Raw genomic sequence first — 15339 nt, 5'->3', positions numbered from 1 at the left:
AGGGCAGCTGTATTTCTAATAATAAAAGAAACGAGGCAGTGGTTTTAATGTAGAATTAGTATGCTTAACGAAATACTGCTTTTCAGTTCACGAAAACAAAGTCTGGTTTTTATTGGGAGTCACTTTGCACATAATGATCAGTATTTAGAAATGGCCTGTATGTTGCCTATAAGTAGTCCAGGTAAAACTAGTACAGCACTGGTTTTAAAATTGAAATCTGGAGATTCCCAGGGCTCCTTTGAGGTTCCTCAGAAGCCCATCTTTGAGTGTAGCACCCTAACCTGTTTTTATTAGTTTTGTATATAATACTGGGATTCTGGTAGAATTTCACTTGAAAATTTGGTTTCATTTTTATGGAAAAAGCTTGTAAACCACAAATTTTAAAGCATGGTGTTAACTTTTGCCCAGATAAGTGGAACACAGTAAAGGACTTGAGAAGTTTCACTGTTATACTATTTTCTATTTCTTTTGGGCTTATTAGAATATGTTATAACCTGTGACAGGTATTTAGTTTTCAAAAGAAAGGTGTTTGGCAGCAAATATAATTATTATACTGGAAAAGCGAAGCCAAAAAATCAAGGCTTAAAAGGGTAAGAAACTTTCATCTATCTGTATTTTTTCTTTTTTCAAATCATAAATATCTTCAGTTCAATTCAATAAACATTTATTGATCTCTGTTTTGTTCCCAAGAATTATACTAAGGTGCTAATATGCAAATTAAGTCTTAGAGCTGTCTCAAAGGAGCTTGATGTTTGGTATATTTTTATCATAAACTCATTATCTTTCTAGTTCAGACATGAGCAGTAACTTTAGTTTTCTTTTGAAAAGAGCCCAGTAACTTTGATTTGAGAGGAGACATCCTGGCTCTGAATCATCTATTGAGACCCAGTATGAAATTCTGTTTAGTTTCTCCCTTTCCTTCTTGTCTGTATCCTTCCCCCAGCTCCCCATGCCCTCTCTGGTTACTAGTTCATTCCCTCCCCCCACATTTCCCCTTGCCTCCAATTCTTTATTATTTTAATGCAAGAATTTTAAAGAGAGAAAGTATATATAAATTTCAAAGTTGGATGGGACTAACTGGTTTACATACTTGCCTAAAAATGTTTGGGACTCTTCTTTTTACAGGAGCAGAAGTAGCATAGAGTGTTCCTTGAGTGAGGACTCTGGAGCTAGACTACTTGGGTTAAATCCCTCTGATCTGCTACTTTCTAGTCATTTCATCTTGGGAAAAATCACTTAATCACTTAATCTCCTTATGCTTTAGTTTGCTCATCTGTAAAGTCGGGATGATAGTGATAGTACTCACCTCATAGGGTTGTTACAAGGATTAAATGAGTTGGTATATGTAAAGCTTTTAGAGTGTTGCCTGGCATACAGTTAAGTGTTATATACATATATCTTATTATTCTTATTCATTTACTTTATCACTTTTGTTTTCAGGATGTTCAGCCTGATAAAGAAATCGTTGTGGACATGATAATGTTCCTATGGCAGAAATGCAAATTAGGAATTCAGAAGATCAATGTATACAGAAATGACTATGCAAAATTAACCCAGAAAATCAGTACTAACAAAGTATTTCCTTTTTTGTTTCCTTTCACATGTTTTTTTGTTATTGCTAATTCAAATTGCAATATAAATTTCAAATCTAAATTTTCCCTATTTATCCCTTTGCATAGCTACCATCATCTGCATATATATGTATTAAGAAGATATTCTTTGTAGTGCTGAGTGAGCCTTTCTTTTAATGTGTGTTCCCAGCACCCCTGTCCCAATTCTGTTTGTTTGGGGGAGTGGTGAAGTATTTCAGGTTTTTAAGGGAGTAATAAATAGGTGTGTCTAAGGTCACATGAGTGTGGATAAATTGAGAAGATTAATAGTAGAGTATACAAATAAGTAAGGAGTTTCAGTTTTTATTTCCGAGTTTTAGTTTTTATTTCCTTGCAATAATATACTTAGACTATTTAAAAAAGCTATTTCATGAGAAGGAGAAAGTTGAGCATTTGAATATCATACCCTGGAAACTTAGAAGAGAATATATTAATAATAACAAATATTTTAGTTTCAGTGATTCTGAAGCCTCCTAGGATTAGCTGCATTAGTATGCGTAGATGTGATTTTTATCATGGACTCTGTTAAGTAATAACGTGGATGCATAAATATTGTTTTATCGTCTTAGGTCTCAAAGTATGATGGTTGATTTTCACGTGCTGAGCTTTAGGGGTATAGGCCTGAGAGAATTTCTAAGGACCTAGTGTGGGGCCTGAAACACGTGCTTCTCCCTCGCTAATTTGGAGGACTTAGTTAGTGATCATAACAGCTGCTTTGAAGGGAGAGTGAGAACTTGGGGATACAGATAATATTCACTGGTATATAAAAATAACAGATCACAAATTTGTCATTATGGCTATAGATATGCAGACTATAAACTTAAGTAAATCTTCTTTATGAATTTACATAAACAGATTGATTATTAAATATCATTTTTTAAGATCATTGATCTTTATATTATTTATAATTAAGATGCATTAATAAGGAGTGGGTACCTGTATAATGTCATGTGATTAGAAGATGGTAATTTCAAGGAAGTACTAAGTTTTGAAAAATATGACTCTTTCTGCAATGTAATATACTTTCAATTGATTTTTCTGGATATTTTCTCTTTTTAGTGGATTTATCTTCTGTGGCAGATAAATGAAGTAATTCACTGCTATAAGATGGAATACATTGACATTGTGGTGGTGGCAGAGGTCACATTACGATTAAGTGAAATATTGGAGTCTTTAGGAAGCCTAAGAAGAAAATTAAAAACTTCTCTAGGTAAAACATTAGATAAAAAGTATGAGATTATTAATATATACATATACAAACATAAACATGTAAGTATAATTTAGGATACAGGATAACTTCTGTTAATGAAAACTAGGCATTTCAGTATTATGCTTTACTGATGATTTATAACCAGAGATAGGTAATGAATAGGTTTAATCAAGCAGATGTTAAGAAAAGAGTCCTACACTCTGTGGTTCAGTGGCAGACAAACGCTTTTTGCCTTCTCCCCAGTCTATCCCTAATTACCACCTACTCCTCTTTTTCTCCCCTCTCTCATTCTTCTTTTTTTCTCTTCTCCCTTTCATATTTCCTCCCTTCTACTTCCCAAAAGAGTGAATGCTTCTTGAAGGAAGAAAGCATGTTTTGGTCACCGCCACATGCACGGCGCCTACCACACTGCCTGACACAGAGTAGAGCTCAGATAAATATTTGCTCAATGGATCGATGTCCTTCTACCTCTTACCTTCTTTTTTATTCTCTCCTTTCTTTTAATTCCCTCCTCTTTAAATTTGTCTTCCTTTCTTTATTCTCTTCTCCTCTCTTTTTTCCCTTTCTTCGTATTGTCCACCTCTCTTTGCCCTTGTTTCCCACATACTGTCCTACTCTCCCTGTCCCAACTCCTTTCTGCCATCATTCTCTTGCCCTTCCAGAAGATACCTTCTCTCAAAGGATGGCCTTGTGCTCTGATGTCCTTCCTTTGTTCTTCCGCCTGTGGTCGAACCCTGCACCATCTGTTTCGTTGGGTAACCCATATGTATAGACTGAGGTGTGGGTGTCCATGGTGGGTGTTTGCTGTTTTATCCCACGTACAGTGTATGTATGACATTTGGAGGACTTTGTAATAATGTAACTGTTTTCCCAGAGATTCACTAATCTGGCTCTGCCTGTCCTCAGTTGTTGAGGGTGGCTTTGCAGATGGAGTTTTAGAGCCATGGTTTTTAAACTTTGATCGGTATCAGTATCACCAGGCTCTGTTCTACTTCAGCTAGCCTGGCACTTTCTAGTCTTTAGTAGCTTCCCAGGTTAATTTGATACAAGTCAAAGTTTGAGAATCATTGGTTAGAGGTCTCTGGCCATCTAACGCATTCAGTGACCTAAAGTCATATATTTGGAATGTCCTGTCTTGAAGTGCTTTTTCCTTTTTAAAACTTTTATTATTGCTGAATTTTGAATTAAAGTACAGAGATGAAATAAGACACCATGCATGTATCATCCAGCACCACTAATTATCAACATCTTGCCAATCTTATTTTATCTCTCCCTACACACTTTTTTTCCTGAAGTGTTTTAAAGAAGACATTATGTTATTTCACCAGTGAATACCTCTCTTTCTCTCTCCCTCTCTATGCTGTGTGTTTGTGTGTGTATATATATATACACATACTGTATGTGTGTGTATGTATCTATCTAACAAATAAGGATTTTTCTTTACACAGAACCACAATGCCATTATTATATCTTTATCACATTTAGTAATAATTCCCATGTCCTTGATTATATTAAAAATTGTCTTTTAAAGTTTGTCCCAATCAGAGTCCAAACAAGGCCCACACATATTTTCTTAAATCTTTCTGATCTCTAACAGTTCTTCCCCTTCTCAGTCCCTTTTTAAGCTATTCATTTTTTTGAAGAAACTGGGTCGTTATTTTGTAGGATTTCCCACATTCTGGATTAGGCTATTTGCCTCCTTGTGATGTTGGTTAACTTGTTTTTCTACCTGCTAGTTAGATCTAGAGGCTTGCTTAGATTGAGGCGGTATCTTGTCAAAGAGAATTCTTGCCAAGTATCTTGTTGTTTTTTTTGGCAAGAATACCTCCTAGATGGTGCTGTTTACTCTCCTTTGCATTGTTTTTTGGCAGCTGGCTAGTATGAGGATCCAAACCCCCGACCTTGATGTTGTAAGGCTGTGCTATAACCAACTGAGCTACCCGGCCAGCTCTCTGTTGCATTGAATCGGGAGGCATTTAATGCCTTGTTGTCCCACTTTTTTGCTGTAAAGATTTATCAACGAGTTCAGGTGTTGTCAATGTGGCCTTTTTCCTAGGTTGGTTTCCCAGAAGCAGATTCTGAGACATGATTTGAGTGAAGTAGTTTGAGTGAAGTAGTTTATCAGGATCTTATCTAGGGAAGCACAGTTGGGGAAGTGGAGAAGACAGACAGGGAAGGAAAGGAGCCAGTACAAGGTACAGTAAGTTGGTGAGGAGGCTACTGCTGTGGGTTCAGGGTTTATTCCCATGAAGGACCTTTAGGAGACTGTATAGAACATGCCACAGAGAGCTGAGAGATTGGTTTATTTATGCAACTTTTATATGTCATTGAATGAAGGCTGATGAAATGGTGGGGGTGAGAAGCCAGAAGGGGCTTTTAATTTTTAACATTCCTTTTGGATATATTATATTGAATTCTTCAATGAAGAACTTACCTTATTAATTATTTGGTTACTCTGGTTATTTTTGAGTGTGTGGTGGACATTTCATTTGCTAAATATTTTGTAGAAATAATTGGAAGCCTTAATGATATTTTCCACTCCCAGAGGAGATTTATGCTTGCATTTACTGGATGCACGAAGGCACTAACACTCCAGGATCTCATTATTCCAAGTTGAGAGATGAAGGTATTCTGAGAGATGAGAGCTGAGGTGCTCTCTCTTTGAAGACCTACTCTCAGTTTACCCTAACTCCTAGGACTCAGCCTCTTCTGGCTTCTCATTGCTGGTAGGCTCTGGATACCAATCCTTGTTGCTGTAGCCCCTCATCGCTGTCAAAAGCACCACTCAGCTTCTCAGCTTCCCTTTCCAGAATTAGAAAAGCCCCCAGTGGGAAAAGTAGCTCTAATGCCATTCCTGGGCTGCCTTCCCAAGGTCCTGGCCTCATTCATTCATTCATTTATTTATATTTATTTGTTTGTTTATTCATTCATTCATTCATCTATCTGTCTATCTATCTATTTATTTAATTTATTTTCATTCATTCACTCACTCACTCACTATCTTCTTAGCGTGTAGATTTTTAAAAATGTATTTTCCAGTTTTTCTCCAGCAAGGAGAATTTTTCCAGATTATCTGTTACTGGAAGCAAAAGACCCAATTATTACTTTTTAAAAAGTCTGTTTCTTATTCAGTTTTATTGTTTTATTTACTAGTTACTTTCAGGAGACCTTTTTATACTGTTTAATTATAAATGAGCTAAATACAATTTAAGGTATTGATTCTTTGTTAAGATGTTTCATTTCTAAAGAACTAATGAAAACTGGAGCATAAACAACTTCTATATTTATGTAATGAGGAGTTGTCCCCATTTAGATATATAAATTCTTATAACTTTTCTAAGAATTGTATTCTTATCACATTATTGACACATAAAAGAAAGTACAAGCCATTCTCTATCAGTTGCTTACTATCTGCTTCAAGATATTTATTTGGCTGTTTATTAAATACTACATTGTTTAGTTTGAATTTTAAAATAAATTTTAAGATAGGAAACTAGCATCACCATATAAATATTTATAATTTATATTCTGCTAATTCAAACTAGCCTTGTCTGGTGTTTGTCCCCATTCGTAAGGCTTCTATGCTATTATTTTCTGAATGCTTTTAAATGGACTTTATAGAATGTATAGGAAGACCAGTCTCTTTACCATGATATTACCTTGTCGAAAACAAGGTTTTTAATTTGCTTTGATGTGTTGTAAGATGCTTTTAAATTGCCTTATATAAAGAAAAGATTTAATTATGTGGAAGAAACAATTTGGTATTTAGTCACATTCTAAAATGTTGAATTATTTCTAAGATCATGGGTAATTAAAAAGAAAATCAATTTAGCATGATGTTTTTTATGATTATGATTCACTGCTGTATTTCCATTTTTCTTTTTTCTCCTTTCCTTTCCTTTGGTCCTTCCTTCCCTTTGTTTCTTTCTGTCTCTTGCTCTCTCCTCTTCCTCTTTCTACTTTTTCTTCCTCCTCTTCCTTTTCCTCTTCTTTCTTTCTTTCTTTTCCAGACATACCTTTAAGACAAGAGACTGATGAATTCCCTGAGACTTCAAAAGAGATCCCAGAAATTCTTCCAATATTAGAGGTATTACAACATACTTTAAAAAAATTTTTAAATACATGAATTTTAATTTTCAAATAATATCAGATTTGTAAATATATAATAGTTAATTGTATAAATACTCTTGAATATTTTAAATTTGAGAATTTATGGTTTCTGCATACATTTTCTACCTTTTGCTTTTACTGTAGGAAAAAAATCCAATCAGCTTTAAAAATAAGCTAGATAAGATATACAAAGATTTATAGGTACGCTATTACTGATATTTTGAATGTGTTGTGATTTATAAACTCAGAGCAGGGTCACCCTACTCACCATATGCCTCTGACAGGTTAAATGAGTTCCTACCTGTTTAAAATGCATGTAGAACAGTCCCTGGCATGTGAGAAGTTCTCAGCGTTAGCTTAAGAGAAGAAGGTGGGGGGATAAATAGCTAATTCTTTTCGTTATTATGCTTTCCTTATAACATTTTAATTATTTCTGTATATCATAGATTGTGCTCTATGGATCTGAATGGGAGTGTGGGGAACAGCCTCATATGTATAATAAACATTCATTTATTTATAGCAAAAATTTAGAATAGTATTTTGCAAACTCTGTCCTATGTGACGCTGATACTATGTTTCAGAAAAGGTTGTTATGATCAAGCCATCTTGAGTGACTTTGTGTTAAACACAATAGGTTTGTTTACTGTGAGACTTCTCAGAGGCAGTAAGTTGTTTATGAGCACTGTGATTTTCCAAGGAGATATAGATGACCATATTTTGCATTATTTGAGAATAAAACTCGTTTTCCCATTACGGGATACCTACTTAGGACACTAGTATTCCATGCACTACAGTTGAAACATTGGAGGATGTTTTGAGATGTAAAGGAGTGAAGAAAAAAATCTGTGACTTTACTAAATTGATCTAAGTATTATCATTTTTCTCTATTCTCTTCTAGTCTGTTTTACATTTTTTAACATAATAGCATTCTGATATTTTTTCTTAACATTATTTTATCAGCACTTTTCCTGTTACTAAATGTTAATCCTCATAATTACTATATTTTCTTTGAAAAGTCCATTTGAAATATATGACAAAATTATAAAGAATATTATAATGAAGACCCATTTCTTCATCTGCTAGCTTAAGAAATAAACTATTACTAGTACAGATGAAACTCACTTCCTCCAGTAACCTCTCCTGATCACACTGTCTTTTCCCCAACCTAGGAGTAACTCCTGTCTTAAATAATGGTGATTATAAATCCCAGCCATTTTAATATTTTTGTTGCATGTGGGAGCATTCTTAGGCGGTGCAGAGTGTTGTTTTGCCTGTTCTAAAATTTATATAATGTCATCCTGCACATAGTCTTCTCAAGCTTGCTTTTTGCCCTCATCATCATGTTTGTGAAATTCACCCAAGTTGATTCATGTAGCCATGGTGTTCATTTTCACTACCGCATCCAACCTGCTGAAAGTTGCACAGTAAGTGGTAGAGCAGGGATTTAGACATAGGTGTTTTGCCTTCAAGGTCCAGGCTTGTAGCAACTATGCTGTGTTGCCTCTTGATTAAAAAAAAAAAAAGTCTTCAGGATTTTTTATACAAAATATATTTTTCTAATGCATGAATATAAATAACTTTAATTGATGTTTGATAGAATGCCACCTCCCCTCCCCTTGATATGTAGCAGCCCTTTGAAATGTAAGAATATATACTAATTTTAAAACTATTTTATCTACACTTCTGTCACACTTGGTATAATAAAGTCCTAAGAAACTGGTATCAATCAAATGTCAGTATAAATGTACAAGAGAACTGGGGGATCATTCTGAATTTATTTTCTCAGATGAATGTTCATCTTCTAATTATGTTTCAGGGAGTGCAAATTTGAGGTCTTTTTGCTGTATTGTGTCTTTTGAAGAGAGCTAGATTTGAGAAATTTTAAACTGTGAACAGAGACTGACCTTCATAAGGGGTTGAGAAGGCATAATAGCTGTCTGCCTGTGGGTTTTTCAAGGATCACTTACAGTGCTTGCTAAATATGCAGCTTCTTATTTCTCACTCCAGACATATTGAATCATAATGTCATAGGTGAGGTTCTTAAAAGTTCCTCATGTAGGTTCCTAAGGACACTTAAGAACAATTGGTTTGGTGGGCTAGTACTTATTCTCCTAGGTGTCAGAAATAGCAGAAATAGGAATACTCGTGGAAGTTCCAAAGTGCTAGATTTTGGCTTGAGGTGGAAATTTTCTGGCAATTAAAGTCACTAAATGAAATGAGATTCTTAGAAGGCAGCAATTTTTCCACAACAAAGAAACTAAAGACGATTTATAATTATTGCTATTATTGTTTAAATTAGAAGAAGCACTCTCTCCTTCAGATGATTTACTGACACCTGCTGGGAAATTGTCAGAATAAATGTACATGTCGGTGATGACAACAGCGTGCATCCCTAAAAGTTGGTACAATACACAACCTGCTCAGCTGTACCAGGGCATATGGTACATATAGTAGAGGTGATTTATTGATGTGGCTTAAGAGAACAGCATTTGATGTTGGAAGACCTGGAGTTGAGTTCCAACTCTGATATTGACTGTGTAACCTTGAATGAATTTGTTTCATTTATTTGAATTTAAGTGTCCTCATCCATAAAATTGTAATAGTACCTATTCCACTGGGTTGTTACACACTTTAAATGAGATATTAGTAACATTGTGGAAATCACTGCACATTTCCTAGACTACATCCTAGGAAAAGGTACAAGAGAAAAAAAAAATCCATGTATTTATATAGGGAGGTATCTCAAGTTTGGTACTGAGAAGGGGAGTGGATGAGAGAAACTCTGTCTTCCTAATGATTTATAACCTTGAGCCTGCTCTCAAGTAGCTTTTTAAATTTTAATTTATACTACTGGTTGCTTTGAAACCTCCCTGAGCCCGTGATTCTTGAATGGAGATGTAAATATATATATATATATATATATATATATATATATGGGGACATGTATGTGTATGTATACATATATATGGAGACAAATATGTGGATATAAATATATATGGATATAAATAAATATGGATTGTGTATATTCCAGGAACGCAAGGATGATTTAATATTAGAAAATCTATAATGCAATACATCACTTTAGCAGATGAAAGAAAAAAATATGACTTCCTCACTAGACAAAGAGAAGCAACAAAAGCATTTGACAAAATTCAGTAAACATCTTTTCAAAAATAACTCTTAGCAGTTAGGAATAGAACTTCTGTATCTGATAAAGGGTATCATCCAAAGACCTTCAATGAATGTTATACTTAAGGTAAAAGATTAAAAGCAGACCTTTGTACTGATGTAACCACACAAAGGAATCTGTCATTCTTCTGTTCAACAGGTCCTGGAGGTCTTAGACAGATGAATAAAAAAAGAAAGCAGAAAAAACAGTTTAAGGACAGTAAAGGAAGTATGAACTTTGTTTTTATTCACAGACAAGTACAATTCACTGCAGCATATCCAGTAACAGCAATCTAAATGTCCATCAGCAGAAGAGTGGATAAATAAATTGTGACATATTCTTCAGAGTAACAACATTTCACTGTAGCTGGGAGGATGAATGAACTGGATAGAGTAGGCTCGAACTAGAGTCCCCTTGGCATCACTGCAATCCCCTTCTGTACTCACCTTTGTATTATAGGGGGGAAACCTGGAACTGTATTTCCAATATCTCATTTCTGTATGGTTTTAGGTTGGTCTTCCAATGAGGGGAATTTGCATGAATTTGTAATGCAGAAGATTAGAGGGAGTTCTTATTCTGCAGTGGCAGATGGAAGATGTGAATTTACTAGCCAGACTGAGCAAGCTCCTGAAATTCATCTGCTTCAGTGTAGTATGTGCTTGAAGTTGTTGTCAGTTTGGATTCCTAAATTCACAGAAGATTCTGAACAAGTTCTTGAAAATTATATAAAGCAAAATGTCACTGGAAGCTTTCTTGATCTTTGCTCCCCCGTGCCTTCCAATAGTGATGAACACTTTTAATTCTATGTATTAAATCCTCTTCTGCTTGGAATATCTAGAGTAGTTCTGGGTTCAAAACCAAATCCAGACTGAACCATTGAGTTACGTACACCAGCATGAATAAGTTTCAACAACATATGGTTTAGTGAAAAAGGCGGTCTGCAGAATTTTGTGAGGGAATTAAAAAATATAAAAGTGATATTGCATATTATTAAGGACACATGCACATATAGTAAAAGTTTAAAAACATTCAAAGGTTGTAAAACCAAATTCAAGGACAGTGGCTACCTCTAGGGGCAGAGAAGACGAAAGGCATTGGAAAACTATGGAAAATTTGAAAGTTTGAATAAAGCTGGTCGCTCTTTATTTTCTGTATTTGTCTGTGAGAATAATTACACTAAAAAGGTGTTTAGTTTTCGAAAATCTAGGTGTAGACCGTTGGATTTGATGGATTCTACGTCTAAATTATCAAGCTCTGAGATTCTGAATTTTTTTTTAAAATTAACTGTTCAAATTAAGTATGTGAAAATGACAAATTACATGAGCTCTATTTTAAAAATTTACCTGTACGCTTGGTATAAGCAGAATTACGAAAACCGTAAATGTACAGATGTTTGTGAAAAGTTTAATTTATATTTGGAAAAATCATGAAATTTATTTATTATTTTCACCTCTTATTGGTAGTTCTCCACATTTAATCAAAAATAAGTACATTCAGTAAGAAACACAGCATTGCTGATGTTGGATAGACTATTTAAATTTCTGTTATTTGGTTTTGAATTATTGTTAAAAAGGTTTGGAAATGTTGCATATAATTACCCTTTAAGTTCCATTTTTTGTTTGTTTGTTTATAAAATTATTTTAGAAAAAACCTGTGGAACAATTATTTTTTGCTTATGAACTTCTTGACAAAGCAATTGGTGGAATAAATTTGAATCGCATGTTATCTACTTTGCCAAATGGAGCATCAGTAATTGACCACTGCTATGTCAAGGTAAGAATGAAAAGATCTGACATTCCATTGAAGTTTTACTTAACTAGGAAGAGGGCTAGTCTTACAAGTAGGTAAGTAAAGCATGATTTGTGGTGGCTTTCCTCTCATAGGCCAGATATATATTCCTCTCATCCCAGAAGAAATCAAGGAGAGTGAAGAGCCTTTAAATTTGTCAATGGAAAAAAAAAGAAAAAAAAAAGAAAAAATAAAAAATAAAAATAAATTTGTCAATGAAGAGGGCACTGATGAATTCTAAGAACGTACTTATTAGTGTATAAGCCAATTGCAAAGGGTTGAGAAGTGAGCAAAATTTAATGTTTACAAGTAAGATGATAATTTGAGTGATAATAGGATGCAGCTATTTTTAGTGTGTTTTGATAACTGTATTTCTTTTTATTTTTTCTTCAACTTTACTGCACCAAAGTGCACCCATGATATAGATGGAGAAACTTGCAAGCCAATCACAGCAAATAGTTTCATGATGGATTTGCATCTTGAATTAATTCAAGCTCAGCACCGAATAGCCCTTGTGCTTCTGAACCAATTGCAAGGTAGTAGTCATCGAAGCAAATGAACTATTCTGAATCAATTTTAAGCCAAGTTCAAGTGTAGAATCAATTTAATTTGTTGACTATGTTCTTTTATTGACTATTTTACAGATAAGTTCATTATTTTATTTTTTTCTTACTTCCCTGAGTAATATTAACAGATACCTTTCATTATTACTTTATACCTTGCATGTCAAATCAGCAGTGTGTAGAAAATTTAATTATGTTTGAGTTATAGTAAATTATTGACATTTTGTTAATTCAATCAAGCAAACATTTATTGAGTGCCTACCAAGATGCATGCACCATATTAGGCTTTGTACAAATAAGATAGCTTTTACTTTTACACTTGTAGATAAGAAAGCTAACTATAACAGTTGAGATTAATAAATGTTGCAATAGACGTAGGTTCAGTTTTATGAGCAGGCACACAGTAGTATCTATATCAGACAAGAAAGTCAGTGATGACTTCCTGGAAGGAGTGATAGTTGACCAGTGTGTTAGTCCATTTTGTGATGGTATAACAGAAATACTTGAGACTGGGTAATTTATAAGGAAAAGAGGTTTATTTGGCTTGCGATTCTGGGACAGCTGCGATTATGGGCCTCAGGCTGCTTCTACTCATGGTGGAAAGTGGCAGGCAGCCAGCGGGTACAGGCAGATCACATGGTGAGAGAGGAAGCAAGAGAGAGAGAGAAGAGGTGTCAGGGTCCTATATACAACCAGCTCTTGCAGGAACTAGTAGAGCGAGATCTCACTCATTACTCCCCGTACCTAGGGAGAGTGTTAATCCATTCATGAGGGATCCACCCTCATGACTCAATCAGTTTCCAGCACTGCCACATTAGGGATCAGATTTCCACATGAGTTTTGGAGGGGACAACACCTCCAAACTCCATCAACCAGTTAAAATTATCTTTATGAAGAAGGTAGGAAAGGAGGCAACCACTTTTGATACAGAAAATAGCCTTTAGCAAGCAGACAATTGTATGGTGCAGTTTAGGAACTTTGGGAATTCTCTTATGGCTGTAGTTAAGAGCACTTGTGGGGGAATGACAAAAGATAAGCTCAGAGAGGTAGAATACTGTGAGATCTTGAAGGGCTAAGGGGTTTATACTTTGTCCTGGAAACTATTGAAAAATGTAGAAAGACATCTCTGATAGCAGTGTCAGAGGACACATGAATTGGATCTAAGTTGTGGGTTGTTTCTGAATCATTATTAGGTAAAGAGATCAAAACATTTTTTTAAAAAGATGCCAACAGTAATACTAGTGTGCATACAAATAACACATTTACCTGAGTTTCAAAATAAGATTGAACATAATTATGTCTAAAAACTCTTCTGTGTGAGGTTAAATTTTGACAAAACCAAGTTACTCTTGGCACAATTATGTAGCCAATATTTTGTATAACTACCATTTACTCATTTTAAATTACCGAGTAATTATAGAATAAAACTAAATGTTCTGGCCTAGTATGACGTCTGATCTCCATGTAGAGCATTCATATGTTACATTGTATATAGAGCAAGATAGATTCATTCAGATGCTGGTTAATTTAAAAGAGGGAGCGATGTGAGGCACATTGCTGATCAGTGAAGGAAGACAAAAAAATACTTCTCCTAGAGATTCTAATCACTGTAAAAAGATAAGAAAAATGATGTAAAGACATAAAGATTGGGAAAGAAGAAACAGAACTGTTATTATTTCCAGATGATATGATTGTCCACTTAGAAAATGCAGAATAATCTACTAATCACATACATATATCTTATAATGTACAATATATAATACATAATTGCATTTCTATATAACAGCAACAAGAAGTTAGAAAATATAATTAAAAAGATATTTTTGATATTAATAAAAACTGTAAGGTAGCAAAGGATTCATTCTAAGCAAAGATCCACAAGCATGTAAAAACTTACAAAACTTTACTGAAAAATGTTGAAAAACTAGGTAAATGGAGAGAAATTGTGTTTATGGATAAGACCAAGTGATCAGAAAGGTGACAGTTCTCTTTAAATTGATCTATAGATTCATTTCGATTCTAATAAAAATTTCAGTAGGTTTTTTTTTTTTTTTTTTTGGTAGATCTTTCCAATATTTATTCAAAATTTAGGTAGAAGGCCTAAATAGCTGACACCTGTGAAGGAAAAAAAATCAGGTAAATGTGGAGGATCTCATGCTAACATATTTCAAGGTTTATTTCAAAGTGACAGACTCTCTCACTGGGATCAATAACTGGATATCCATATGGAAAGAACAAAATTACATTCCTTACCTTTTCATATGCAAAAATAGCTTTCAGATGCACTAAAGAGTTGAATGTAAAAAAATTTTTAAAAAACTTTTAGAAGAATATATATAGGAGAATGTACTCATATTTTTGATCTTGGAGTAGGGAAGGTCTTCTTAAACAAGATTCAAAAAATACTAACCCTAAAAGAAAAAAATGAATAAATCTGACTGTATTAAGAAATTATCATTATTGATAATTACAAAAAGATAAAGAAATCAAAAAGACATGCCACAACTTAGGAGAGTATACTTGTATTTGCAATTTATATTTCTTTCTTTCTGCAAATTAAATGCTTTTATTTTTCCTTTCCAAGTCCATCATATATTTTTCACAATTGTATTAGTTTCCTTTTGCTGCTGTAACAAATTACCACAAAATTTAGTACTTTAAAACAACACAAATGTTTTATCTTACAGTTCTGGAGGTCAGTAGCTTGGAATGGGTCTCAAAGGGCTAAAATCAAGGTCTCAGCAGAGTTGAGTTTTTTTTCTGGAGGCTCTAGGGGAGAATATGTTTTCTTGCCTTCTCCAGCCTGTAGAGGCTGCTTGCATTCCTTGGCTCATGACCACCTTCTGTCTTTAAAGCCAGCAGTGACCAATTGAGTCATTCTTATGATGC

The 15339-nt window shown here is 34.3% G+C and overlaps 1 protein-coding gene across 1 annotated transcript in view; it reads left to right on the top strand.

Moving 5' to 3' along the window:
- CFAP54 (cilia and flagella associated protein 54) overlaps positions 1-15339 on the top strand; it is a 302389-nt gene that overhangs the window by 33870 nt on the left and 253180 nt on the right. Inside the window, exons 13-17 of the mRNA XM_063115642.1 lie at positions 1441-1575; positions 2670-2820; positions 6831-6907; positions 11744-11872; positions 12297-12423. Of these exons, the coding sequence (XP_062971712.1) occupies positions 1441-1575; positions 2670-2820; positions 6831-6907; positions 11744-11872; positions 12297-12423 (619 nt within the window). The remainder of the gene's footprint in view (positions 1-1440; positions 1576-2669; positions 2821-6830; positions 6908-11743; positions 11873-12296; positions 12424-15339) is intronic.

Source organism: Cynocephalus volans, chromosome 12 (genome assembly GCF_027409185.1).
Source record: "Cynocephalus volans isolate mCynVol1 chromosome 12, mCynVol1.pri, whole genome shotgun sequence".
NCBI classification, from domain to species: Eukaryota; Metazoa; Chordata; class Mammalia; order Dermoptera; family Cynocephalidae; genus Cynocephalus; species Cynocephalus volans.
Note: the sequence above shows the minus strand (reverse complement) of the source record. Positions and strands in the feature narration are given on the sequence as shown.